Below are 27,869 nucleotides of genomic sequence, written 5' to 3' on the forward strand. Positions count from 1 at the left end.
CGAACCCGGGTCTCCTGCATGGCAGGCAGATTGTTTCCCTTCTGAGCCACCAGGGACGCCCTGAGCATCATAGCGCTGCCTGTTCACTATCTGCTCATAAATGATTCCCAAGACAAATCTCTGGTTGCTGGGCTTGCAGTTCTGAATCGAGAACCCAGTGTAATCAGACCATGCGTGGATCACACATTCCCCTCTTAGCAGATAGCTGTGAATGCAGTGTATTCATTGTTGGAGGAAAACTATAATCATGCTTGTTGAATTCAGGTGCCTATATAAGTTTTTCTTCAAATTCCTTTTAGTCATCAGTCCCTTTGAGATTCTGGCCACAGACTCTCAGAAAAGAGAAAAAAATCCAACACAAAATTTGGCTTGCAGGTTCAGGGTATATACATGGCTCCTCAGAAGCCCTTCCAGAATTCCAGGAGATTAGAGAACCTCCCATTGACTCAGCAGGCTTTTATTGAGCACCTAATGTATGCCAGCCATTGTTTTGGGAGCCATGAATACTTGAGGGAAGAAAATGTGTCCCCATGAAGCTCTCTTCTGCTGGGGAAATACACTGGCGGGGTGCTTTAGAAGGTGTTAAGTTCTAGAGAGAAAAATAAAGCAGGGAAGGCGGACCTGGGAATGGGGGGACAGGGTGGTGGAGCTAGAGGATGGGCTGGAGTGGCAGCTGGATAGACCCCACTAAGGAGGAGGCAACTGGGCGAAGACCCCAGGGGGTGATGAAGGACCTTGGGGGGTGATGAAGGATCCTGGGGGGTGATGAGGGACCCCGGGGGGTGATGAGGGACCCCGGGGGGTGATGCGGGACCCCGGGGCTGATGAAGGACCTCGGGGGCTGATGAAGGACCCCAGGGGGTGGTGAGGGGCCCCGGGGAGTGATGTGGGACCCCGGGGCTGATGAAGGGCCTCGGGGGGTGATGAAGGACCTCAGGGGGTGATGAACAGGCCTTGTCAATGGCTTGCTAAGTGTGTCGGACACAGGGAAGTAGGCCCTGAGGACCAGGGGCAGAGGGGCCCCTGCTTGCTGGACTGAGACAGGAAGTCGTGTGCCTGGAGAAGGGAGGGAGAACAGGGGAGAAGATGAGGTCAGAGAGGTAACTGTGGCCGAGGAATGTGGGAGCCTGGGGGCCGTCCCCTGGGGTTTTCGCTGTCACTGATGCTAAGTGAGCCGCGAAGATGAGGGCTTTGAGAAGATTCTGTGAACTGACTTGCATTTTAGCAAGATTGTTCCAGCTGCTTGTTGCCACCAGGTCGTAAGAGGAGGAAGGGGCACAAGGAGATCAGTCAGGAGATTATGCTGAGAATCCAGGCAGGAGATGGTGGTGGCTTGGGCCAGGGCAGAGATGGTTGGGGTGGTGACATGGGGCGGGAATCTGGGTGAATAAGTGGAGTGATCAGATGTGGGGCGTGAGCGGAAGGTGATGCCGAGGCTTTTTGCTTTGTTGCCATGTGCGCTCAGTCACGCAGTCGTGTCCAACTCTCTGTGACCCCACGGACTGTAGCCCACCAGGCTCCTCTGTCCGTGACATTTTCCAGGCGAGAGTACTGGAGGGGGTTGCCACGCTCTCCTCCGGGGATCTTCCTGCCCCAGGGATCGAACCCGTGTCTCTTGTGTCTCCTGGGATTCTTCAACACTAGTGCCACCTAAAATACTGCATAATTGTTGATGCTCTTCCCAGCCCTATACACTTCATACCCGTGACTCATTTACTTATTTTTCAGCTGGAAGTCTGTACCTCCTAATCTCCTCCCCTCTGGCAGCCACCTGTTTGTTCTCTGAATCTGTGTTTCTGCTGTGTTGCGTTTGTTCATTTTGTGTTTTTAGATTCCACCTATGTCATACAGTGTTTATCTTTCTCTGTCTGACTTATTTCACGTAGCATAATAGCCTCTAGGTCTCTCCCTTTTGTCACAAAGGGCAACATTGCATTAGCTTTTACCAACTGTTTCACTGTGGATTTATACCAGTTTCTCGGTCCGTTTGTCCGTTGGTGGGCACTTGGGTTGCTTCCATATCTTGGTTATTGTAAATGATGCTGCTTGAATGTAGGGGTGTGTGTATCTCTTCCAATTAGTGTTTTCGTTTTCTTTGGATGAATACCCAGAAGTGTGACTGCCAGGTCGTGTGGTGGAGCTGGCCTTAGTTTGGGGAACCTCCGTGCTGTTCTCCATAGTGGCTGTGCCAAGTGACACTCCCACCACCCGTGAACAGGGCGCCCTTCCTCCACACCCCCACCGGCGCTTCTTATCTCTGATCTTTTTCACGACGGCCGTTCTGACAGGCGTGAGGTGACATCTCACTGTGGTTTTGATCTGGGTCTCCCTGATGCTTTGAGGCGTGCAGCGTCTGCTCCTGTGCCTGTTGGCCGTTAGGCGGCCGTGCGGACTGCTGTGTGCCTCTTCAGATCCTCCACCTCGTTGTCAGTTGTTTGGTTTTTTAACGTCGAGATGTGTAGGTTCTTTGTCTGTTTGGAATGTTAACCCTTCATCAGGTGCATCTGGGGCTCAGATGTGAGCTGTGAGAGGCAGATGACACCAGGCTTTTGGCCTGAGCAGCTTAGAAGGAAGAGCCCTTCGCTGAGGTGAGGAAGACTGGAGGCAGTGCTGGTTTGGAAGAAGGAGTGTGCAGGGGTCCAGGTGGGTTATGTTAGGGTTTAGACATTCGAGGGGCGACTTGAGCAGACAGTGACTCTGCATGCTGGGGTTCTGTGGGGAGGTCCCAGCTGAGGTTAAAACTTGTCACCTAGGACCTGGAGACTCATGTCTGCTGAGTGTAGGGTCAGCCTCTGACGTTCAGGATCTGGGCTCCCCCCTTCCTTACGGGCAGCTGGGAGGGGCCGCGGCCTTCATTCACCTTGGACACCTGGGGCAAAGCTCTTAATGACGTGTGTTGGAAACCGTGTCACACCCTTGCTGTAGCATCTTGAGCAGAGCTGGGATTTTCTGCTCTCATTTTTCCTCTGTGCCTGAAAATTCTCCTTTAGACATCTCAGTGGAGTGCGGAAAGTGAAGGAAGAGTCTGGAGAGACTCTGCTGGGCCCCCTGGGGACCCGCACCCCAGGTACTCCTGCCGTCGACGGGCCTGGGGGCTTGCCTCTCATTCTTGTGGAGCTTTCAGTCTCTCTCAGTCCTTTCAGTAGCCCCATCTCCCTTTCTTTCATATAAATTAAGGGTGGGCTCTGTAACCCACCGTTTTTCTGACTTTTCACAGAAAACGCTTCTCACTTCAGTTCAGTCGCTCAGTTGTGTCCAGCTGTTTGCGATCCCATGGACTGCAGCACGCCAGGCCTCCCTGTCCATCACTGACTCCTGGAGCTTACTCAAACTCATGTCCATCCAGTCGGTGATGCCATCCAACCATCTCATCCTCTGCCGTCCCCTTCTCCTTCTGCCTTCAATCTTTTCCAGAAGCAGGGTCTTTTCCAATGAGTCAGTTTTTTGCATCAGGTGGCCAAAGTATTAAAGTTTCAGCTTTAGCATCATTCCTTCCAAAGAAATCCCAGGGCTGATCTCCTTCAGAATGGACTGGTTGGATCTCCTTGCAGTCCAAGGGACTCTTAAGAGTCTTCTCCAACACCGCAGTTCAAAAGCATCAGTTCTGTGGCGCTCAGCTTTCCTCACAGTCCAAGTCTCACATCCATCCATGACTACTGGAAAAATCCTTGACTAGATGGACCTTTGTTGACAAAGTAATGTCTCTGCTTTTTAATAAGCTGTTTAAGTTGCTTATGATTTTTCTTCCAAGGAGCAAGTGTCTTTTAATTGCATGGCTGCAGTCACCATCTGCAATGATTTTGGAGCCCCCCCCCAAAAAACCAAAGTCTGTCACTGTTTCCATTATTTTCCCATCTATTTGCCATGAAATGATGGGACTGGATGCCATGATCTTCGTTTTCTGAATGTTGAGTTTCAAGCCAACTTTTTCAATCTCCTCTTTCACTTTCATCAAGAGGCTGTTTAGTTCTTCTTCTCTTTCTGCCAAAAGGGTGGTGTCATCTGCATATCTGAGGTTATTGATATTTCTCCCGACAATCTTGATGCCAGCTTGTGCATCATTCAGCCTAGCATTTCTCATGGTGCACCCTGTAAATAAGCAGGGTGACAATATACAGCCTTGATATACTCCTTTCCCAATTTGTAACCAGTCTGTTGTTCCATGTCCAGTTCTAACTGTTGCTTCTTGATCTGCATACAGATTTCTTAGGAGGCAGGTCAGGTGCTCTGGTATTCCCATCTCTTGAAGAAGTTTCCACAGTTTATTGTGATCCACACAGTCAAAGGCTTTGGCATAGTCAATAAAGCAGAAGTAAATGTTTTTCTGGAACTCTCTTGCTTTTTCGATGATCCAGTGGATGTTGCCAATTTGATCTCTGGTTCCTCTTGCTTTTCTAAATCCAGCTTGAACATCTGGAAGTTCACGGTTCACGTACTGTTGAAGCCTGACTTGGAGAATTTTGAGCATTACTTTACTAGCGTGTGAGATCAGTGCAATTGTGTGATAGTTTGATCATTCTTTGGCATTGCCTTTCTTTGGGATTGGAATGCAAACCTTTTCCAGTCCTGTGGCCACTGCTGAGTTTTCCAAATTTGCTGGCATATTGAGTACAGCACTTTCACAGCATCATCTTTTAGAATTTGAAATAGCTCAACTGGAATTCCATCACCTCTACTAGCTTTGTTTGCACTGATGCTTCCTAAGGCCCACTTGACTTCACATTCCAGAATGTCTGGCTCTAGGTGAGTGATCACACCATCGTGATTATCTGGGTCATGAAGATCTTTTTTGTACAGTTCTTCTGTGTATTCTTGCCACCTCTTCTTAATATCTTCTGCTTCTCTTAGGTCCATACCATTTCTGTCCTTTATTGAGCCCATCTTTGCATGAAATGTTCCCTTGGTATGTCTAGTTTTCTTGAAGAGATCTCTAGTCTTTCCCATTCTATTGTTTTCCTCTATTTCTTTGCATTGATCACTGAGGAAGGCTTTCTTATCTCTCCTTGCTATTCTTTGGAACTCTGCATTCAGTTGGGTATATCTTTCCTTTTCTTCTTTACCTTTCACTCCTCTTCTTTTCATGGCTGTTTATAAAGCCTCCTCAGACAACTATTTTGCATTTCTTTTTCTTGGGGATGGTCTTCATCACTGCCTCCTGTACAGTGTCACCAACTTCTGTCCATAGTTCTTCAGGCACTCTGTCTATCAGATCTAATCCCTTGATTCTATTTGTCACTTCAACTGTGTAAAAGATTTGATTTAGGTCATACCTGAATGGTCTAGTGGTTTTCCCTACTTTCTTCAATTTTAGTCTGAATTTGGCAATAAGGAGTTCATGATCTGAGCCACAGCCAGCTCCCAGTCTTGTTTTTGCTGACTGTATAGAGCTTCTCCATCTTTGGCTGCAAAGAATATAATCAATCTGATTTTGGTGTTAACCATCTGCTGATGTCCATGTGTAGAGTCTTCTCCTGTGTTGTTGGAAGAGGGTGTTTGCTATGACCAGTGCATTCTCTTGGCAAAATTCTGTTAGCCTTTGCCCTGCTTCATTCTGTACTCCAAGGCCAAATTTGCCTGTTACTCCAGACATTTCTTGACTTCCTACTTTTGCATTCCAGTCCCCTATAATGAAAAGGACATCTTTTTTGGGTGTTAGTTCTAGAAGGTCTTGTAGGTCTTCATAGAACCATTTAGCTTTAGCTTCTTCAGCATTACTGGTTGGGGCATAGACTTGGATTACTGTGATATTGAATGGTTTGCCTTGGAGACGAACAGAGATCATTCTGTCTTTTTGGAGATTGCATCCAAGTACTGCATCTCAGACTCTCTTGTTGACTATGATGGCTACTCCATTTCTTCTGAGGGATTCCTGCCCACAGTAGTAGATGTAATGGTCATCTGAGTTAAATTCACCCATTCCAGTCCATCTTCATTCGCTGATTCCTAGAATGTCGACGTTCACTCTTGCCATCTCCTGTCTGACCACTTCCAATTTGCCTTGATTCATGGACCTGACATTCCAGGTTCCTATGCAGTATTGCTCTTTATAGCATCGGACCTTGCTTCCATCACCAGTCACATCCACAACTGGGTATTGTTTTTGCTTTGGCTCCATCCCTTCATTTTTTCTGGAGTTATTTCTCCACTAATCTCCAGTAGCATATTGGGCACCTACTGACCTGGGGAGTTCCTCTTTCAGTATCCTATCATTTTGCTTTTTCATACTGTTCATGGGGTTCTCAAGGCAAGAATACTGAAGTGGTTTGCCACTCCCTTCTCCAGTGGACCACGTTTTGTTCAGAACTCTCCACCGTGACCTGTACCCAGGACTGGGAAATAGACCCTGGGAGGGCACAGACAGAAAGAACCCTGTGCCCACCAGGACCCAGGAGAAAGGAGCAGTGACCCCACAGGAGACTGACCCAGACTTGCCCGTGAGTGTCCAGGAGTCTCTGGCGGAGGCGTGGGTCAGCGGTGGCCTGCTGCGGGGTCAGGGGCACTGGTGTGGCAGTGGGTGCGGGACCTTTTGAAGGAGGTCGCCATTATCTTCATTACCTCTACAATAGTGGCCTCAGGTGAATAACAGGGAGGGAACACAGCCCCTTCCATCAACAGAATATTGGATTAGAGATTGACTGAGCATGGCCCCGCCCATCAGAACAAGACCCCGTTTCCCCCTCAGTCACTCTCACCCATCAGGAAAACGCTTCTAAGAGTACCAAGCTTCCCAGATTCTGGTTGTTGGGCTCGAGGCGCCTCTGGGGGCAGGTTGTGGGTGGGGGGGCGCCGGGGGAGGTGGGCTGTTTTTCTTTGCCTCACTGCCATCTTTGTGCTGATCCGGGACATGCCATGAATGCGTTGGTTGGGCTTGAAGTGACGATTTCCAGCCCTTCATTCTGTAGATTAGATGGGTCTGCCTGAGATCTTGTGCTTAACTTTTAAAATTCATTTTGCTGTCGGATCTTTGTTGCAGCATGTGGGATCGGGTTCCCTGACCGGGGATCGAACCCGGGCCCCCTGCACTGGGAGCGTGGAGTCCTGGCCACTGGCCCCGTAGGGAAGTCCCGGGGAAGCTTTAAATGAGAGCCTTTAGGCTGTGGCGCGTTTGGCTGTGATCCAATGCCCTTATCAACTGCTCCATTGTGCCTTGACTTTTCCTAGTTGCTCCTCAGAGACCTCCCTGAAAGGTCCCTCAGCGCTGACACTGTTTAGCCCTCCCCGAGGTGGCATCACTCTGTGAAAGGAGGCATGGGTCCCTCTGCTTGGCACCCACCGGATTGCTGGGGACATGGCTCATCCAGCCGGTCTGGAAACCCCTGCCCCCCAGAACTCCAGACCAGCGCCAGTACACGGGTCCAGGGGGTAGGCCGGGACTGGTTTGCCCTTGAAGGCTGGCGCACGGGGCCTGCAGACTAGTCCCCTGGAGTCGCTTTCCATGCTTCTGTGCTTTCTTTCCAGTGTCAACGTCCTGTTGGAATATTTTGGTTCCTCAGAATTATTTTAGATACCTCAGTTTCACAGTCTTCATACTTGGCCTTATGTTTATTGATAAATCAATTGGTGGGATTTAAAGCAGAAACCTCCCAGCTTGAGGACTAGCCATGGTCCGGGAGGCTGGATTATTCGCTGTTTTTAAGCTTCTCTCAGCTCTTAGGCCAATTAAATAGGAGCTTTCATTTGTGAACCCATTTGCAAGTCTAGTTTTAATATAGTCTTTTATTCATTATTAGGGACAGGTTTTTGTACGCAGTCTTGAAAACAGAGTCTTGAGAAGGCATAATTGCTGGTGATTTAATGAGTGAGAACACATTTGTGAGTTTTCAGAAAAGAGCCCAGGAAAGCAGTCTCAGCAGTGCAGTAAGTCAGCCTTGCTCTGGGGCTCGCTCGTCTGATTTCAGTGGACTGGAGGGAAATTTCTCCTTGGTTTGGGCAGGCAGGGGCTGCCTCCCACCTGGCTCCCCAGCCCCCATGAGCATCACCCATCACCTGACTTTGTGAGTTCCTCTTCATTCCTGAGCGGAAGAAGCACTGCTAAGAATTCACCTGCCCAGAGAGTGGGGCTTCCCTGGTGGCTCAGAGGTTAAAGCGTCTGCCTGCAATGCGGGAGACCTGGGTTCAGTCCCTGGGTCAGGAAGATCCCCTGGAGAAGGAAATGGCAACCCACTCCAGTATCCTTGCGTGGAGAACCCCATGGACGGAGGAGCCTGGTGGGCTACAGTCCAGAGGGTCGCAAAGAGTCGGACACGACTGAGTGACTTCACTTTCACTTTCAGGGAGTGGGGAGTGATCAGTATCCTAGCAGCATAGCTGTGTGCTCTTAGCTGAGTTTCAGGGGTCACTTTTTCACGTCCCTGTGAGGTCTGGGTTCCGTTACCCTGCATCAGTTGAGGGGCAGAGGAGTTAAGGTCACCAGGCTGGTGAAGGACGGGGGACTTGGAATGATGCAGGGGTCCCCAGCCTCCAGGATCTAACGCCTGATAACCTGAGATGGAGACGATGTGACGATAGAAATAAGGTGCTCGGTAAACGTAGTGTGCGTGAATCATCCCCAGACCACCACCCCCAGCCCCCATCCGGGAAAAGAGTTTCTTCCACGAAACCGGTCCCTGGTGTGGTGCCAATGTTGGGGATTGCTGACCTCAGGTCTCATCTGTGCTCGGTCACGCCCGATTCTTTGCAGCCCCACGGCCTCCGACCGCAGGCGCATCGTCCATGGGGCTCTCCAGGCAAGAAAAGTGCAGCAGGTTGCCATTTCCCACTCCAGAGGATCTCTCCGACCCAGGGATTGAACCCATGTCTCCCGCATTGCAGGCAGATTCTTTCCCCCCGAGCCACCTGGGAAGGTCTCATCTAAGACTTTTTTTTTTTTTTTTAAATGGTGACACATGTTGTTGTTTAGTTGCTTCTGACTTTGTGACCCCGTGGACTGCAGTGCGCCAGGCCTCCCTGTCCTTCCCTGTCTCCCCAAGTTTGCCCAAGTTCATGTCCATTGAATTGGTGATGCTATCTAACCATCTCCAGGCATATGCTCCAGGTAAATACGTTCTAAAGAAACTATCACTTGTCTGATAGTAGCTCACCAAGTTTACGCTCGTGAAGGAGACAGGAAGACCCAGTATGTGGGGCTCACGGCTGCCGCACGCTCCTGCTCTGCAGAGGCCACCGCGGGATGTGCCAGTGGGCTGGGGTCGCCGAGGCTGGGAGGGCTGAGCACAGATGGGGTCAGTGTGGACGGCAGGGGTGGGGTGGTGCTCTCGGGGACACCTGAGTCCCCTGGGAGGATTGGACTGCCGCGTAGTCCGTCAGCGAGGAGGGCAGGGATGGGGGACAGAGAGCCGCCTTCTCTGCGCCCTTGAAGGCAGGTGACGGGGACACCTGCAGCTTCCTCCTCCCGGTCTCGGGGCCCCTCCTCACTGCTGCAGGCCCTGAGACCTCGAGGCTTCTGAGCAGAACCTGAGCACGGGGGAATCAATGGGGCCTCATTCTCCCCAGCTTCCACTTCCAGTCCGTCTTGACTTGTTGGTCTCAGATCTGTTTGGCATGAGCTGAAACTTGCCACCTGCCTCTATCTTTAGCAGCTTAATTCTAGGAAGGGCGCAAGTAGCCTTAAAAATGAATGTAATTCAGGCCTGCCCATACTTCCCCAGGGTCCTGAGCAGGAGCCGTGAGAAGGGACAAGGGTCAGGTCCTCCTGGGAGACACGGGTCCACCCTCGCCTGCATCTCAGGACAGGGCCCCAGGGGTTACCTGGGGCCTCTCGGCTCTGGGAGGAGGGACAGTGAGGAGAGAGAGGCCTGAGGCTTGGCTTTGGGGAAGATGCTGTACTTAAGATAGTGCAGAGGTCAGTGTGCTCAGAATTTTGGCGTATCTGGTGGAGTGGAGCCGTGTTGCCTGGGCGTTTATGTCACAGGGATTCATGTAACATAAGAGGGTGAGAGGGAGAGATTTCAGTGTTGCTGCGACCTCTGCCCCTCAGGCCTGCCCCGTGGTCCTGAGTGACCCATAAGCCTGCTTTTCTCAGGGATCTTCACTTCTCCAGGTGCCTGCGCGTGAGCATCCTGCCCCCCCACCCCCTACCCCGCCACACACACACGCAGCTGTCCCCTGGGCTCACAGCCTGCTATCTGTGTGCCGGCAGGTCTGACTTGGCAGGACTTCACCCGGGGTGAGCGTGAGGGTCCTGAACGAGCCTGGTTTGTTCCATCCACTGTGGCTCATGGGCAATTCAGGGAGTTTTCAAGAGTAAATTGAGTGACTCCTCCAGTACATCTTTATGTGGGCTTTGGAAATTCAGTACTCGTGACCCCTCTGTATCTTCAGACTCTCTTGGCGAGCTCCCCGGGGCTGAAAGGGACACAGCCACACCCACAGTGTCTCTCTGCTGGGCAAATTCCAGCTCGATTGATTGGTTGATGTTTTATTTTAATTTGTTGGCTGTACAGCAAAGTGACTCAGTTATATATATATATATATATACACACACACACACACACACCCCCTCAAACTCATTCTTTTTCGTATTCTCCTCCATTACGGTTTATCACCGGACACTGGATGTGGTTGCCTGCACTATGCAGTAGGACCTTGCTGTTTACCTGTCCGATGTACTCTAGTTTGCATCCACTCACCCCGGCCTCCCGAGCCATCCCTCCCTTAGCCCCCTCTCCCTTGGCGAGCACAATTCTGTTCTTCACGTCTGTGAGTCTGCTTATGCTTTGTTGCCCAGTTGCTAAGTTCTATCCAGTTCTTTGGGACCCGATGGACTGCAGCACGCCAGGCTTCCCTATCCTTCATCATCTCCTGGAGTTTGCTCAAATTCACATCCATTGAGTCGGTGATGCCATCCAACCATCTCATCCTCTGTCGGCCCCTTCTCCTTTGCCCTCAGTCTTTCCCAGCATCAGGGGCTTTTCCAGTGAGTCAGTTTCTTCACATCAGGTGGATCTTCAACTTTAGCATCAGTCCTTCCAATGAATATTCAGGGTTGATTTCCTTTAGGATGGACTGTTTTGATCTCCTTGCAGTCCAAGGGGCTCTCGAGAGTCTTCTCCAGCACCACAATTCAAAAGCATCAATTTTTCAGCACTCAGACTTCTTTATGTTCCAACTCTCACATCTGTACATGACTACTGGAAAAACCATAGCTCTGACTAGACGGACCTTTGTCTGCAAAGTGATGCCTCTGCTTTTTAATATGCTGTCTAGATTTGTCAATGCTTTTCTTTCAAGCAGCAAGCGTCTTTTAATTTCATGGCTACAGTCACCATCTGCAGTGATTTTGGAGCCCAAGTCTCTCACCATTTCCATTTTTTCCCCATCTATTTGCCATGAAGTGATGGGACCAGATGCCATGATCTTAGTTTTTTGAATGTTGAGCTTTAAGCCAGTTTTTCACTCTCCTTTTTCACCCTCATCAAGAGGCCCTTTATTTCCTCTTTGCTGTCTGCCTTTAGAGTGATGTCATTTGAGATTGTTGATATTTCCCCCGGCAATCTTGATTCCAGCTTGTGGTCCATCCAGTCTGGCGTTTCGCACGATGTGTTTTGCATGTAAGTTACATAAGCAGAGTGTTTCATAGATAAGCTCATCTGTGTCATGTTTTAGACCCACATGTAAGTGGTACCATGTGGCGTTTGTCTTTCTCTGCTTGACCTACTTCACGTAGTGTGCTCATCTCTAGTTTTATCCTTGTTGGTGAAAATGTGACTTTATTCTTTTCATGACTGAGTGGTACCTAGGCCTGTTGATTTAGATGCTTATCTAGGCTGAGGGAAGTGCCAGCTGAGTTTTCATTTCTTTGTTTCCAAGGAATGCTCAGTGAGTAGTTGTGAAGGCCCTGGAGCCAGGCAGGGTCCCCAGGGCACATTGAGCCTCCTTATTCTTCCCGGTAGAGGGACTAGAGGCCCAGGGAGGGGACATCACTGATGCTTCTGGTCGCATGGATCCGAAGCACACACTGGCTTTCCTGAGGCTCTCGGTGCCCTTTCCCACTGCCAGGCCAGCGTGGACAGGAGTGGAGGCAGGAGGGCATTTCTATAGGAAGCAGAGCCCCAGGGTGGGGTGGGAGGCCAGGAAGGCTCTCACTCAGAGTGAACCTCAGGAAGCCCATCTTGCTGGTTCCCAGGCCTCTGCCGGGCAGGGAGGTGCTGGCCCTCGGTGGGGCGCCCAGCAGGCAGGAGCTGGACGCTGATGCACCCGCTGTCTAGCAGCCCAGGGAGATGGTGCGTACAGCGGTGCTCACAGCGGTCTTTGAGAACTTGGTCCAAACTATCGTTCTTTTCCCCAGAAAAAGAGAGAACCCCGAATCGTTTGCAGTGTGGCAAGAGGGTCGGAGCTCTCCAGGTCTAGTGCTCAGCTTCCGGGGCGGACTCCCCTGGGTGGTGGCAGCGCAGAGCGCTCTGATTTCTAACTTCCTGGGAACCTTTGAGCCTGTCTCTGTTGCCCTCAGGATAAAGGCAGAAGTCGTCAACAGGCTTTTAGAAGTTTAAAGGTGCAATCTGGCCCCTGTAGACTGAGCAGCCTCCACACCTCTGCCCACCACCAGCCTTTCTCCCCCAGGAGCCTCTTCTCAGCCCCCTTCCCCCCCACCCCAGGCTCACCTGGCTGCTCCCCGCCACAGGGCCTTTGCACATGCCTTCTTCAACCTGACACTCTCCCCTGCCCTCCTCCCCAGCTCAGCCCTTAGCCCAGCTCCTGCGTCCCTTCCCCAGGGGAGTCTGTCCTGCCAGGTCAGCTCCTCCCCGTCCCTCCTCGTCACGGCTCTGCTGGCCCCTCACTCACACCCACCTGTCTTTTGCCTTCTTGAGGGCAGAGGATGAGTCTGTGTGGTTCGCGTGTGTTCCTGGTGCCTGACAAGCAGTGGAGGCACGGCACACGGGACTGGCAGCGAGGCGGCTGCCAGGGGCGCCTGGGCAGAGGCGGGAGGCGTGACATCCGTGGCCGGAGCAGGTTTGGTTTCTCATCTTTGCACTGGTCCCCAGTGATGCTGCAAGCTCAGCTTCTATGCCTGGTGCCAAATCAAATCTCAGAGGCCAAGTTCTGGGTGAAGTAGAAGAGAACAGCTTTATTACTTTGCCCAGCAAAGGAGGACATGGTGGGTTCCTGGCCTCCAAGCTGTGCATCCCAACCCGGGAGGATGGGGTGAGGAGCTGAGTAGTTCAGGGGCGGGGCTGCTGAAAGATGAGGCTGTGTGCAGGGTCCACACGTCTACTCTGTACATCTGTGTCTCTGTTCCTGCCCTGGAGCCAGGTCCATCTGCGCTGTTTCCAGATTCCGTGTATGCGTGTTAATATGTGGTACTTGTCTTTCTGACTTCACCCCGTACGACGGACCAGGTCTGTCCGCACCTCTGTGAGTGGCTGCTTCACTCTTTTCATGGTGCGTGCGCCGCGTCTCCGCAGTCCACTCCTCCATCGGTGGGCGTGCAGGTGCCCAGGTCCCGGCTGCAGTCAGCAGCAGCGCTGCTCCTGTCTTGGTTAGCAACTGTGCGGGTTTGCCCTTTGGACCTCCGGGGAGGTCGGGGAGGCTTGAGTCTTGCCGATGAGGAACGGGGGGCACGAAGCCCCGCAGGGTCGCGCTGGGTTTGACCAGCTGCCCTTCCGTCGTGGGCGAGCCCGATGTGCCGTCTTCCCCCAGGCGTGCTGCGGCTCCTGGAGCACGGGGAGGAGTACGTGTTCACCCTGCCCAGCGCCTACGCCCGGTCCATCCTCACCCTCCCGTGGGTGGAGCTCGGAGGCAAAGTCAGCATCGCCTGTGCCAAGACCGGCTACTCGGCCACCGTCATCTTCCACACGAAGCCTTTCTACGGGGGAAAGGTCCACAGGTAGGCGGTGGCAGGGGCCGGGCCCGTGTCCGTCTGATCACGAGGCCCCAGGCCTCGTCTCTCCATCCGAAGCCTGGGTTCCAGCCGGGAGATGCGCTGATAATCAAAATCCAGTTAAGGGATCTTTTTCAGATGACGGGTCTCCTGGGGCAGAGCTCTGGACCCTTCCCGGCCTGGTGAGCTGCTGGTGGAGCACAGAGCAGAGAGCAGAGGGCTTCTGGGGTTACTGTCGCCTCTCGCTCCCCAGGCCTCCGCCTGACCTGTTCTGATACAGCTGGTCCATGAGCGCCACGCAACATCCTGAATCCTGTGTCTTTGAGAGCAGGACTGTTTCTCTCCTTTGGGAAGCTAGGAAGCATGCCTTAAGAAGAGGAAGGAGAGGGCTTGGAGCAGAGCTTCACCTCATTTTCATGGTTCTGGTTATAAGATTCTCTCCCTTTGGAGTAGATCACTGGATAAGCAAAGGAGGACTTTCTTATGCCTTTCTCTTGGAAAGTTGTCCTGGGTGGCGTTCACCTAGGGGTGGTGGATGGTGGTGTTCATCCCGGAAAGTGGACGCCCTCCTGGCCATTTTGGAGCTGGACACACTGGCTCCTAAGAGCCAATTGTGTGCATTTCTCCCCCACTCTGCGGCCCCTCGTCCTGCCTGATGGCTTGAGATCCACCAAGGTTGGGGCAGGGAAGAAATTCACAGAAGGGCTGCAAACCGGGTGTTTCCCTTGTGGTGAGCCTGTTGTTAGAGCGTTACCAGCACAGCACAGACACCCTTCCCACAGGATCCGCCAGAGGATCCCAGGTGCACCCTGGGCCCCCAGCTGTGTCCAAGCTCAGGCGGAACGCTTCCAGGCCTGTGTTCAGAAACTCCACATTAATCTGGAGTGTGGATGAAAAGAGGAAAAGAGGCTCCTCCACCTCCCATTCCTGCTGTGTTATTCTGCCCACAGCAGGCTCCTAGGGAGAGGGAGTGGGCTCTGCCTTCACCCAGAGCTGAGCCCGAGTCCCCGGGCAGAGTGGGTGAGGCAAGAGGCCACGCACCTCCACCAGGGCCCTCGTACACCAGGCCACAGGGAGTCGCCCTCGATGAGAGATTGAAAAGTTCTCCTGAGGCTCTTATGTTCTTTTGGTGGTTGAAATGTTCACTATTATTACTATTATTATTATTACTAAAAAAAGTTTTTTTGCCGCACCCCACAGCATGCAGGATCTAGTTCCGTTACCAGCGACCCTAGTTCCAGCAGGGTCAGACCCACCACCTTGCAGTGGCAGTGTGGAATTTTAACCACTGGACCGCCAGAGAGGTCCCAAAATGTACACTGTTAGATGCTATTTGAGGAAGAAGGGTGATTTCCACTGCAATAATAACATTTTGTAAAACCTTTGCATGTTTATCAAAACTAAGAAATTGATGAGATTCAACTAAACAACTCACAATAAAGAGCAATAAAGCACGTATAATTTTAAGCTGCCTAATTTATTGTCAAAAATCAGTAAAGCAATATTAATTGAAAACAAACCGAGAAAACGGAGGAGGGAATAAATTAGGACTTTGGGATTAACATATACATACTTTATATAAAACAGGTAAACAACAAGGACCTCCTGTATAGCACAGGGAACTCTACTCAGTATCTTATTATAAACCTATAAGTGAAAAGAATCTGAAAAAATATATATACATGTTCATATATGTGTGTGTAAACTATATGAATCACTGTTTTCTTGAAACTAACACACATCGTAAATTAAGAATACTTCAATTAAAAAAGCTAAGCATGGATGACCCAGAGAGATGTTATGGGGAGGGAGGTGGGAGGGGGGTTCATGTTTGGGAACGCATGTACACCCGTGGTGGATTCATGTCAATGTATGGCAAAACCAATATAATCAAATAAAATTATATATAAAAAAAAAAAAACGCTGAGCAGTTAACATTGCTGCATCCTTAGACGTTATTCAGATCTACCTGTTTGCCCACTGATGCTTTCCTTATCTGCTCAAGGATGTTAGATCACATTTTAAGAGCTAGTCTTTGAGCAAAAGAGCAGCCCCATTAAAAAAAAAAAATCTCTCGACGTGAGCACATCTTTTGAAGTCAGTCTGTGTTCTGAAAATCTCACAAAGTGTGTCCATTGCACTCTTTGTTCGTTCAGGGTCACAGCAGAAGTGAAGCACAACCCCACCAACACCATCGTGTGCAAAGCCCACGGGGAGTGGAACGGGACCCTGGAGTTCACCTACAACAACGGGGAGACCAAGGTCATCGACACGACCACGCTGCCCGTGTACCCCAAGAAGATCCGCCCCCTGGAGAAGCAGGGCCCCATGGAGTCCAGGTGGAGACCAAGCTCTGCTGACCTTAGCATGTGACCCAAGGGGCAGGGAGGACGTCTCAGGGGATGGGGCCAGAATCATGTTCTGATTCCTTTAGAAACTGGAGTTATCCTCCGGGCGTCACTTAGGAATAGACCGGTTGTCGCTTTCAGTTTATTGTTCTGCAGTCATGGGGTAGAATGTGAAGACAGCCCGCCCGGACTTTACTGCCCGTCTTACAAGAATTTGTCAGCTCTGCTGGTCTGTTACTTAATCACTAAGTTAAGTACAGAGCGATGCTAGTAATCAAAAAACTGTGCAATTAAGCAGTGAGATACTTTTATTTTCTTACCAGATTAGCTGTGGAAAAATTGACACTGGGTCCTGTGCAGGCAGGTGCCAGGTGCGCTGCAGGGACCGGAAGCTTTAAATTCGAGACTTCTCCTTTATTTTGTAGTCTGCTTCTGGGAATCTCATCTAAGGGAGAGTCCTTCAGTTCACAAAAGGTTTTAAAAATGAAATTTTTTTTTTTAATTAAACAACAGACAGAAACCATTTAACAGTGCAGTGATTTGGAGAATGGTTAAGTGAGTAAAGGAGAACCCACTCTGTCCTATGAATATTCTGCAGCCACTTAACGTGATGTTTATGCAAGTACAGAAGCAGAGTCTTCTGGAAATATGCCATTAAAATTTTTAAATCCAGGAGTTCAGCCAAGTTTGCCCCGCAGGCCAGATCGCACCTTGTAAACGATTTTTGTAAAATTTTGTGGGAACACCGCCGTGTTCATCTGTTTGCGGCCACCGTCTTGCGACAATACTAGTGAAACGGCCTGCAAAGCCTAAAATGTTGCCTCGCTGGCCCTCACAGGAGAACATTTGCTAGCCCCTGCTCTTATCGAAAAGCATGCTGCTCTATAGAAAGATGACATGGGATTAAAATGAAATCACAGATGATCCTGTGAAAGGGTTTGCCGTGACCAGAAAAGTTTGCCGCCAAATTGGAAAAGTGCTTATTATGTGGAAATGAGCCAGGGGTCCCAGTGTGTGTAAATAATACATTGTCACTGAGCTTACTAGAAAGAGGGCTGCGGTGTCCTGGAAATCTGGTTGAGCTGGGAGTCCCCCACTGGTGCTCATTGATGAGAGTGTGACCTCCGTGTCGGAAGGGAGGGCGTGAACCCAGCCCAGTGAGCTGTGATGGGATGTGTCCCCCACCCACGTGGCCTCTGATGATGCCGGCCCCTAGTCAGGAGCCCTGTGGTTCCTGTCACAGTCCCCCTTGTTTCTGGCCTGGCTGTTGAGCACTAAACTCTGATGCCCTGAGCTAAGCATCCAAGGACGTCCGTGGCTTAGCTGGTCCTTAGGGAGCCTCTTCGAGCAGGGAGCCTCAGGCCCCTGCCTGGAGCAGAGCGGATGGGGGATGGAGTGTGGAACGGGAGAAGGGCGGGGGTTGATGCTTCTTGTCTCACACACGTGGACTTCCTGGCACCTAGAACTGGGCCGTCGGCAAACCCAGCTGTCCACCTTGTTGTCTCGTGGTAGGAATGGCCCAGAGGTGTGGTGTCTGCCATTTGGAGCACCTGAGCCCGCTTACATGCCCGCCAGCCAGGCCCCACCTGCAGAGGCCAAGGAAGGACCGCCCGGTTGCCTTGGCCCCACAGGGGCTTGGCCCCCCTCCCCACCACCCCGTGGAAGGGAACGCCTGCCCCATTGCGGGAAGAGAAGCTGCTTTTCATCAGGCGCCCCCGTCAGCGTGCTCACGATGCCCCGAGCCTGGCCTGCGTGCTGCTGCTGACCACCCCTGGCCTCCAGGACCTCCCTGCTCTCTGCGAAGGCTCCCTGGGCTTCCTTTTTGCTTTTCATGTTGACCTGCTCCTACCCTCCCAGCTCTGGAGGCTTTTCTGCCCTGCATTTCGGCCTGAGGTTCAGCGCCTTCCCCAGTGAGCCCTGGCCTTGCCCCTCCAAGGGTTTCTGGGTGGAGCCTGTGAATGAATGGGCAGAGCCCTTGAAGCGGGGCCGCTCCTTGCTCATCATCCCGTCTCCAGCCATGGGGGCTCTCTGCCCTCTAGTTTTGAGGCCACTATCCTATGATGAGACTTGTCAGGGGAAGTCCTGCCCTGGGAGCACCCCCACCCTAGATGTCCAGGCACCTGGTCATTCCCTCTGCACGAGATGTGCGTTGAAGGTGGGGGCAATGGAAAAGCCAGTTTGAGGCAGCAACCAGCCCACCCTGTCTGCTTCCACACCCCCTTTTCCTCTTTGAGCCCACCTCTTCCCCTCTAAGCTCTCAGGGTGCAGTAGGAAGAGCGAGGGCTGGGAGCCCGGTTGGACCTGGCTTCCTGCCCCGCTCCAGAGCTTTCTCCTGTGTACGCTGGGAGCTGGGAGGCCACTGTCCTGGGGCTTTGTGGGGTGGGCACTGACTGGGGCGGGGGCGGGCAGTCTGGCCTCTGCAGCCTGAGCCCAGCTCCCGTCCTGGACTCGGATTCCCCAGGAGGCTGCTGTCTTGGACAGCTTGGCCACTCCACTGCTGACTCTCTGGCCTAGGAGCTAACAGGGCGCCTGTGCTCAGCCTGCTGCAGAGGCATCCGTGTCCCCCAAGCCAGGGAGGGGTGCTCTCTGTGGAGAAGTCTGCTGTTCCCTTTGTGTGGAATCTGGGCGGGTTCTGATATGAGAAAGTGAGGAAGTGACCCTTCACCTAAATGTGGGTCCCCCCCAACTCAGCTCCAGGACAGAGTGGGACTAGTGGGGAGGTGTTTCCTCAGGAAGGAAGCTGATGGCTTCTCCAGTAAACAAATGAACAAACGAGTCTCACTTCGCATGTAGACACGGGCAGGTGGTGGATCCTCCAGGTGTCTGTAACTCCTAGTCTGGGCTTCCCCTGCGGGAGCAGCCACTATTTGCATCCATCAACTTGCTGACCTCGGGCAGGTGGCTGCCCTGGGTGTGGGTCATCTTTTCTCTGCTTTAGGATGGGGTCCTAACATCACGTCTGTGTCACTGGTGTGTTGTGGTGATGAGTTAATGTACACTGCTTATAAACAAGGTACCTGCCGTGTGGAAGGGTCTGCGTGGATTCTGGCTGTAGGAGCAGCAGGATTCCTTCCATCACCCCTAGACTGGTCCCCTGGCGCTCAGAGCCCGGGAGGGTAGAGGGGATTCAGGGTTGGGTGCAGATGGGGCCCCGGGATCACAGCCTCGGGCCGCTGGCCGTGCCTGACTGCTAACTGTGCCCCCCATGTTCCCCCAGGAACCTCTGGCGGGAGGTGACCCGGTGCCTGCGCCTAGGGGACATGGAGGCGGCCACCGAGCAGAAGCGGCGGCTGGAGGAGAAGCAGCGGGCGGAGGAGCGGAAGCGGGAGAACCTCCGCGCGCCCTGGCGGCCCAAGTACTTCATCCAGGAGGTGACCCGGCCGGCGGGGTGGGCGGGGGACGGGCAGGGAGGACGAGGGAGGGCTGGGCATGGCGGCCGCGGCCCCGGGGCCCTGAGTGCCCGCCGCTCTCAGGTTTCCTTTAGAGGAGCGCCCCTGCCGGGGGGGAGGCGCGCAGCGGGGGCGCGCTCTGGGCACCTAGCGCTTCACAGAGGCCGCAGACTGCTACTCCGTCTTCTATAGCAAGTTAATGGGAAAGGCCTGCCCAGCCCGTCTCCTCACCTGGGGAGGTTGGACCCTTCCTATGACAAGCACCTTTTTAGAGCTTTGCCTTTCGTGGGGCCAGTGGAATGGACTTGGAGGGAGAGACCGGTGGCGGTTGGGGAGGGTTGTCCCAGGTCACCAGCAATCCTGGGGAAACCACCCTCAGCCTGCTGGCCCACCTGCTGGTCAGAGCGCCATGTGCCCAGGTGTTTGTGGCGCAGCTGGGCGGCGTCCTGAGGACAGAACTGGGAGCAACAGAAGCGCGGGAGCCTCAGTGTTTCAGGCAGGCAGCCAGGAGTCTGAGACAGTCGATGAGAGAAACCGGCCGGTGGGGACCAGACAGACCCCAGCCTGTACTCAAAGGGGTGGATGCTACTCACCTCCAGGCCATCACAAGCCGATTCCCCAGTTTTCACGAGAAGCCAGAAATCAGAATTTCTGAGAGATCAGATACTCAGCTGGTGACGAGGAATCTGTAAAAGTTTAAACACTGAGAGCCAGTGGCAGTCTGTCTGGACTTTCTGTGTCTGGGCGCTGGCGGCGTCTTGACTTGCACTCCGTGGAAGGATGGCCCCAAGTAGCCGGAAGGCTGCAGGGAGAGAGGGTGACCATGAGGTGGGCTGGAACCAGGGCTGTGGGCTGAGCGTCGGCCTCACGGTTGGCCGCTGCTTTAGACAGGAAGCCTGCTGGGGGACACTGGGAGCGGTCCCTGTCTGGAGGGCTTGCCCAGGGCAGGCGACTCTCTATTAGTCAGGGTTCCCCAGAGAAACAGCACAGAACCAACAGGGGATAGGAGCTCGTGTAGAACTATGATGAGATGGTGGGGGCTGCAAAGCCACGAGATCTGTGGGTCGCAAGCTTGAACTGCAGGAGAGCCAGTGGTTTATTCAATCCAAAGCCTGAGACCCAGGGAGCTGATGGTGTGAACCTCAGCTCAAGGGCAGAAGTCCAGATGAGTGAGGCAAGACAGACAAGGCCGATCCTCACCTCCTCCCCCTCCGGTTCCACTCCGGCCAGGGAAGATGGGGCTATCCCCTCCCATGCACGGGGGCAGGGTGTCTACCGCACCCCCCCCACCCCCGACCCAACCCACATGCCACCCTCCTCCAGAAACACCTTTACTCAGGCTCAGAAACAAACTTAACTCGGGGCCGGTCACATCGACACATCAAAGTAGCCATCACGGGATCCCCCAGGATCTGACCGTGAGCTAGATCTCGTCTCCCAGAGACAACTACTCGCCGTGGCTTCTGAGGCACGCTGCATGTGAAGAAGTGGCAGCGAGTCCCATTCTTTCTCCTGCTAGAGGGTGTATAAAAGCTAGTCCATCTCTAACAGGCTTGAGGACACCTAAAGGGTGCAGACCAGCCCAGCCTGGTTGCCATGCAGTGCACTCCTCGAGGCTGGCGCCAGGTCCACATCGCCAGGAGTCTCAGCTTTTCCTCACCAGTACCGCTTGTGACTGGTGTCGTCTCCTGGGGCTGCTGGCGTGTTTGGGGCTGCCGCCTGCTGTGTGCCTTTAGTGGGCTGTAAAGTCGTTGCTTTGGGCAGGTTCCTCCTACTCAGGCCCTTGGGTTTTCTCTTCCCTGTCCGTTTATCCAAATACCTTCCTTTTTCCCTCCTGTCCTGCCCTTTCAAGGTGCTTTTTCTTTTGGGGCCAATTAATATCTTCCTTGACGGAAACCAAACAGGCCATCTGCCTCCTCTTTGTTGTTTTGGTCATTTCGTGGGGTTTCCTCCTGAAGTGGCAGAGGCGCAGGTCCCGTGGGCTCTAGGAGGGGTGGTGAGACCAGCAGCGTGGCTGGGCTGTGCGCCGTGAGGAGCCAGCGCTGCTCCGCAGGGTCCTAGGGGCTGGGCGGGGAGGACCCCTTTGCTTCTGCCCTCACCTCGCGGACAGGTCTGCACGTATTGATGAGTCCTCCTGTCTCTTGCAGGGTGACGGCTGGGTGTACTTCAACCCCCTGTGGAAGGCACACTGATGGGTGGAGATGCAGAGCTTTCAGAAATAGCCCTGATTTTGTAGCAATTAAAGTGGTACGGTGTCAAGGTTCTGGTCTTCCCTGAGGCCACCTGAGAGCCCTCAAGACGCGGCACCTGAGATTCTGTTGTGAGCGATGCGCCCCCAGACTCTGCTGTGGGATCGAGCTTATTCAAGAGCCACTTGGGCTTGCGTGTGCACATGTGTCTGTGCGCAGAGCTCCCTGCACACCGTCTGTTCACACGCACGTGCTCTGTCTGCTGGGTATCACTACACGTGGAAATCCCACACTTACCAACAGTGACACGGGTGATTATGAGCTCCTTTTTATCAATACGGTTTCAAGTTTTCTAGTTTTCACTTTTGCCAAAAAACGTTTTGCACTCACAAAGTATTCTCCAGTTGATGAGTCCTGTCCAAACGAAGGTGAACAGGCGTGGCCGGACTGCCGTCCGTCTGGTGGAAGGTGGCCGCTGCTCCCCGTTATGGCTGGGATTCCCACTCTGCCCCCAACTTCGTTGTTTGTTTGTCCATGCTGAAGACAGATCATCTGCATCTCCTGCGGGATGGGGAGTAGGCAGGAAGCTGTTACAGGTCTAGGCTGGAGCCTTCCCGGATGGAGCGCCCGTTCGGGGGAGCCATGGCCAGGCCTGCCTTGGGACGGTCCTCCCACGTCCTTGCCCCAGAAGCTCTCTGATGATTTCTTATGCTCAAAGCGCTAGTCATACAGTTTTCAGAAGCTGCTGCTTTCATGGCAGAAAACAAGTCCTATGGAGACTTCAGTACTTTTATCTTTGGGAAAAGGGCTTTAGAAGTGAGACATACGCATGCACGTACAAGCACGCACTACCACAGCCTTGCATTTCGTTTGGGGAAGGAGAAAAGAATGCCCAGTGGATTTTTTTTCTTTTTTAGTGCATCTCCCTCTCTTGTTTGACCCAAACTCTGCGAGGAAACCACTGTGACTAAAACACCCATGCAGCCTGCCTAAGTGTTCCATGGTTTCAGTTCTGTTTCAGTCTTCAGCCTTTACAAATGTGGTCAGGACATGACCAGAACATAAAGCAAGGAGAAAATGAAGTATTTGATCTTTGCTCAATGCTTAATTTATTTTTTACTGTGCCACTCTGAGAATATTTATACAATCCAGTAGCATGAATGCTTCTCTGTAGTAATACTAATTCTGTGCCTTTCGTCTGCTTTCTTAAGACCAATTGTTCACACTTTGTAGACATTAGACAAATATATTTCGATTAAATACTATACTTATCTGCGTGTCTGTGCTTGATTTTCAGGGATTCCAAAGTTCTGTTGGAATTGGTGGCTCTGCATGAACTCATATTTTATTGATTAGTGTTCATTTGATGTGAACAGCCATTATATTTCCATCAAAACAGTGTTTTAAACACATTAAACATTATATATAGATATTTTCTCATAAGGTCATAAAATTTAACTTATATCCAGGGAATGATCTTGTTGTGAGAAGCGACTTACCAGGCAAAATGATAAGGTAAGCCTGTTCTGGTTCATTGTCTTAAGACATCTGGGAGAAGGAAATGGAATCATTTTATTTCTGAGAGGGAAAGCAGAATAGATGTATTCTGAGAGGAAAATCTTTAATGAGGAGACTGCAAAGTAATCACTGTGGTGTTTTTAGATGTTCCAGTGTTATGCCAGAGCATAAACCATCTGGGAGGTAAAAAATGGAGATCCATCACTTTTCCTTGTTTTGGTCATGGCGGGGAGTTCATTTGGCCTTTTAAAATATTGTGAAACATCATATAAAGAATTACATAAAACATATTACAGTTTCAGGAATAATTATAAACAAACACCCATGTACCCACTGCCTAGGGAAAGAAACCTGTTTGTCCACACCTTGAAAGCCACCTTTGTGCCTCTGCAGAATTGTGTTGTTTTTACAACAATCATCCTAATGGGTGTGAACAGGTATCTTATTGTGGGTTTCCCTAATGATTTTTAGTGATGTTGACCGTCTTTCCCATGTATTTCTTGACCATCTGTGTATCTCCTGGAGAAATGTCCCTTAAAGCCCTTTGGACAGTTTCTGATTGCATTCTTTTATATATTGTTAATAGACATGATTTGCAAATATTTCCTCCCATTCTGTGGGTTGCCTTCTCACTCTGTTGATAACTGTCCTTTGATGTACAGAAGTATTTAACTTTGATGAAGTCCAATTTTTTCCCGGGCCTCCCAGGTGGCTAGTCTTTTGCTTTGGATATCACATCCAAGAAATTATTGCCAAATCTGCTTTCATGGAGCTTTGCCCTTATGTTGTCTTCTAAGAGTTTCATAGTTTTAGCTCTTATGTTTTACATTTTTCATCTAGTTCAAGTGAAATTTTGTATATGGTGTTAGGTAAGTGTCCAATTTTATGACTCTGCATATCCTGTTTTCCTGGGACCATTTGTTGGAAACACTCTTTTTCCCATTGAATGGTTGTCTTATCGAAAATCATTTGATCATCTGTGAAGGGTTTATTCCTGGACTCCCTAGTCTGTTCCATTGGTATGTGTCTGTGATTCTATGCCAGTACCAGTTTTGAAATCTGGAAGTTAGACTTTCTCTATTTTGTTTCAGTTCAATCACTCAGTCATGTCCCGACTCCATGGACTGCAGCAAGTCAGGCTTCCCTGTCCATCATCAACTCCTGGAGCTTGCTCAAACTCATGTCCATCGAGTCAGTGATGCCATCCAGCCATCTCATCCTCTGTCGTCCCCTTCTCTTCCTGCCTTCAATCTTTCCCAGCATCAGGGTCTTTTCCAATGAGTCAGTTCTTCGCATCAGGTGGCCAAAGGATTGGAGTTTCAGCTTCAACATCAGTTCTCCCAGTGAACATTCAGGACTGATTTCTTTTAGGATGGACTGGTTTGATCTCCTTGCAATCCAGGGGACTCTCAAGAGTCTTTTCCAGCACCACAGTTCAAAAGCATCATCAGTTCTTTGGCGCTCAGCTTTCTTTATAATCCAACTCTCATATCCATACATGATCACTGGAAAAAACATAGCTTAGACTAGACACCTTTGTTGGCAAAGTAGTGTCTCTGCTTTTTAATATGCTGTCTAGGTTGGTCATAGCTTTTCTTCCAAGGAGTAAGCGTCTTTTAATGTCATGGCTGCAGTCACCATCTGCAATTATTTTGAAGCCCAAGAAAATAAAGTCTGTTACTATTTCCATTGCTTCCCCATCTATTTGCCATGAAGTGATGGAACCAGATGCCATGATCTTAGTTTTCCGAATGTTGAGCCTTAAGCCAATTTTTTCACTCTCCTCTTTCCCTTTCATCAAGAGGCTCTTTAGTTCTTCTCTTTCTGCCATAAGGGTGGTGTCATTTGCATATCTGAGGTTATTGATATTTCTCCCAGCAATCTTGATTCCAGCTTGTGCTTCCTCTAGCCCAGTGTTTCTCATGGTGTACTCTGCATATAAGCAGGGTGACAATATACAGCCTTGACGTACTCCTTTCCTAATCTGGAACCAGTCTGTTGTTCCATGTCCAGTTCTAACTGTTGCTTCCTGACCTGCATATAGGTTTCTCAAGAGGCAGGTCAGGTGGTCTGGTATTCCCATCTCCTTCAGAATTTTCTACAGTTTATTGTGATCCACACAGTCAAAGGCTTTGGCATAGTCAGTAAAGCAGAAGTGGATGTTTTTCTGGAACTCTGTTGCTTTTTCCATGATCCAACGGATGTTGACAATTTGATCTCTGGTTCCTCTGGCTTTCCTAAAACCAGCTTGAACATCTGGAAGTTCATGGTTCAAGTACTGTTGAAGCCTGGCTTGAAGAACTTTGACCATTACTTTACTAGTATGTGAGATGTCAATAACGTCAGATATGCAGATGACACCATTCTTATGGCAGAAAGTGAAGAGGAACTAAAAAGCCTCTTGATGAAAGTGAAAGAGGAGAGTGAAAAAGTTGGCTTAAAGCTCAACATTCAGAAAACGAAAATCATGGCATCTGGTCCCATCACTTCATGGGAAATAGATGGGGAAACAGTGGAAACAGTGTCAGACTTTATTTTTGGGGGCTCCAAAATCACTGCAGATGGTGACTGCAGCCATGAAATTAAAAGATGCTTACTCCTTGGAAGGAAAGTTATGACCAACCTAGACAGCACATTAAAAAGCAGAGATATTACATTGCCAACAAAGGTCCATCTAGTCAAGGCTATGGTTTTTCCAGTGGTCATGTATGGATGTGAGACTTGGATTATAAAGAAAGCTGAGTGCCAAAGAATTGATGCTTTTGAACTGTGGTGTTGGAGAAGACTCTTGAGAGTCCCTTGGACTGCAAGGAGATCCAACCAATCCATGCTAAAGGAGACCAGTCCTGGGTGTTCATTGGAAGGACTGATGCTGAGGCTGAAAATCCAATACTTTGGCCACCTCATGCGAAGAGTTGACTCATTGGAAAAGACCCTGATGCTGGGAGGGATTGTGGGCAGGAGGAGAAGGGGACGACAGGATGAGATGGTTGGATGACATCACCAATTCAATGCACATGAGTTTGGGTGAAATCCGGGAGTTGGTGATGGACAGGGAGGCCTGGTGCGCTGCGATTCATGGGGTTGCAAAGTCAGACACGACTGAGCGACTGAAATGAACTAAGATGAGTGCAATTGTGTGATAGTTTGAACATTCTTTGGCCTTGCCCTTCTCTGGGATTGGAATGAAAACTGGCCTTTTCCAGTCCTGTGGCCACTGCTGAGTTTCCCAAATTTGCTGGCATATTGAGTGCAGCACTTTCACAGCATCTTCTTTCAGGATTTGAAATAGCTCAACTGGAATGCCATCACCTCCACTAGCTTTGTTTGTAGTGATGCTTCCTAAGGCCCACTTGACTTCGGACTCCAGGATGTCTGGCTCTAGGTGAGTGCTCACACCATCATGGTTATCTGGGTCGTGAAGGTCTTTTTTGTGCAGCTCTTCTGTGTATTCTTACCACCTGTTCTTAGTATCTTCAGCTTCTGTCAGGTCCACACCATTTCTGTCCTTTATTGTGCTCACCTTTGCATGAAATATAGTTTACTTCTATGCTAATCTTTACCCACTCCAGTGTTCTTGCCTGGAGGATCCCAGGGACAGGGGAGCCTGGTGGGCTGCCGTCTGTGGGGTCACTCAGAGTCGGACACAACTGAAGTGACTTAGCAATAGCAATGCTAATCTTTTATTAGTTCCTTCTGTTAGCTATGGATTTAGTTTTATTTATCTTGTTTGTTTACATCTTAAGGTTCAAAGGTTACTGATCTCAGAGCTTTACAAACACAAGTATTTATAGCTATATATTTCCCCATTAACACCATTTTTGCAGCATCCCATACATTTTGGTATGTGTTTTTATTTTCATTAGTCTTGAGATAAAGTTCTGATTTCTCTTGTGATTTCTTCTTTGACCCATTGGTTAAGAGTATGTTGTTGAGTTTCCACATACCGGTGGATTTCTCAGTTTTCCTTCCACTACTGATTTCTAGTTTAATTGCACTGTGATTGGAAAAGAGACTTTGATTTCAGTCTTAAAATTTATTGACTTGTTTTGTGGGCTGACATACAGTCTATCCCATGGGATGTCCCACACACCTGAGAAAAATGTGTATTCTGCTATTTGATGGGGCCATCAGTACGTGTATGGTAAGTCCAGTTGGACTACGGTGATGTTTGTCTTTTCTTATTGATCCTGTCTTGGTTGTTTTTATCCATTATCGATAGTGGTGTATTGAAATCTATTATTTTACAGCTGTGTATTTCCTCCTCAATTCTATAAATGTTTGCCTTGTACATTGTGGAGCTTTGATGTTTGGTGGATGTATGGCTATAATAGTTATACCTTCTTAGTGAATTGATTCTTTTATCAATATATAATGTCCCTGTGTCTGGTAAGTTTTTGACCTAAAAGTTTAATTTGCCTGATACCAGTATAACCATCCTTGCCTTGGCTACTGTTTGCATGAAATATTTCCTTCCTTTTACTTCGAATGTACACGTTTTCCTAGATCTAAGGTGAGTCTCTTACAGAGAGCATATAGTTGAACGTTGTTTTAAAATCCATTCTGGGAGTTCCCCCTGGTAATCCAGTGGTTAAGAATCCACCTGCCA

General features: G+C 50.5%; 1 protein-coding gene across 1 annotated transcript in view; it reads left to right on the plus strand.

Annotated features, from left to right (window-relative positions):
* OSBPL10 (oxysterol binding protein like 10) overlaps window positions 1-22,907 on the plus strand; it is a 322,138-nt gene extending 299,231 nt beyond the window's left edge. The window contains exons 9-12 of the mRNA XM_052637028.1: window positions 13,636-13,822; window positions 15,973-16,155; window positions 19,382-19,535; window positions 21,701-22,907. Of these exons, the coding sequence (XP_052492988.1) occupies window positions 13,636-13,822; window positions 15,973-16,155; window positions 19,382-19,535; window positions 21,701-21,745 (569 nt within the window). The 3' untranslated portion in view covers window positions 21,746-22,907. The remainder of the gene's footprint in view (window positions 1-13,635; window positions 13,823-15,972; window positions 16,156-19,381; window positions 19,536-21,700) is intronic.
* The last annotated feature ends 4,962 nt before the right edge of the window (window positions 22,908-27,869 follow it).

Source organism: Budorcas taxicolor, chromosome 1 (genome assembly GCF_023091745.1).
Source record: "Budorcas taxicolor isolate Tak-1 chromosome 1, Takin1.1, whole genome shotgun sequence".
Taxonomy (NCBI): domain Eukaryota; kingdom Metazoa; phylum Chordata; class Mammalia; order Artiodactyla; family Bovidae; genus Budorcas; species Budorcas taxicolor.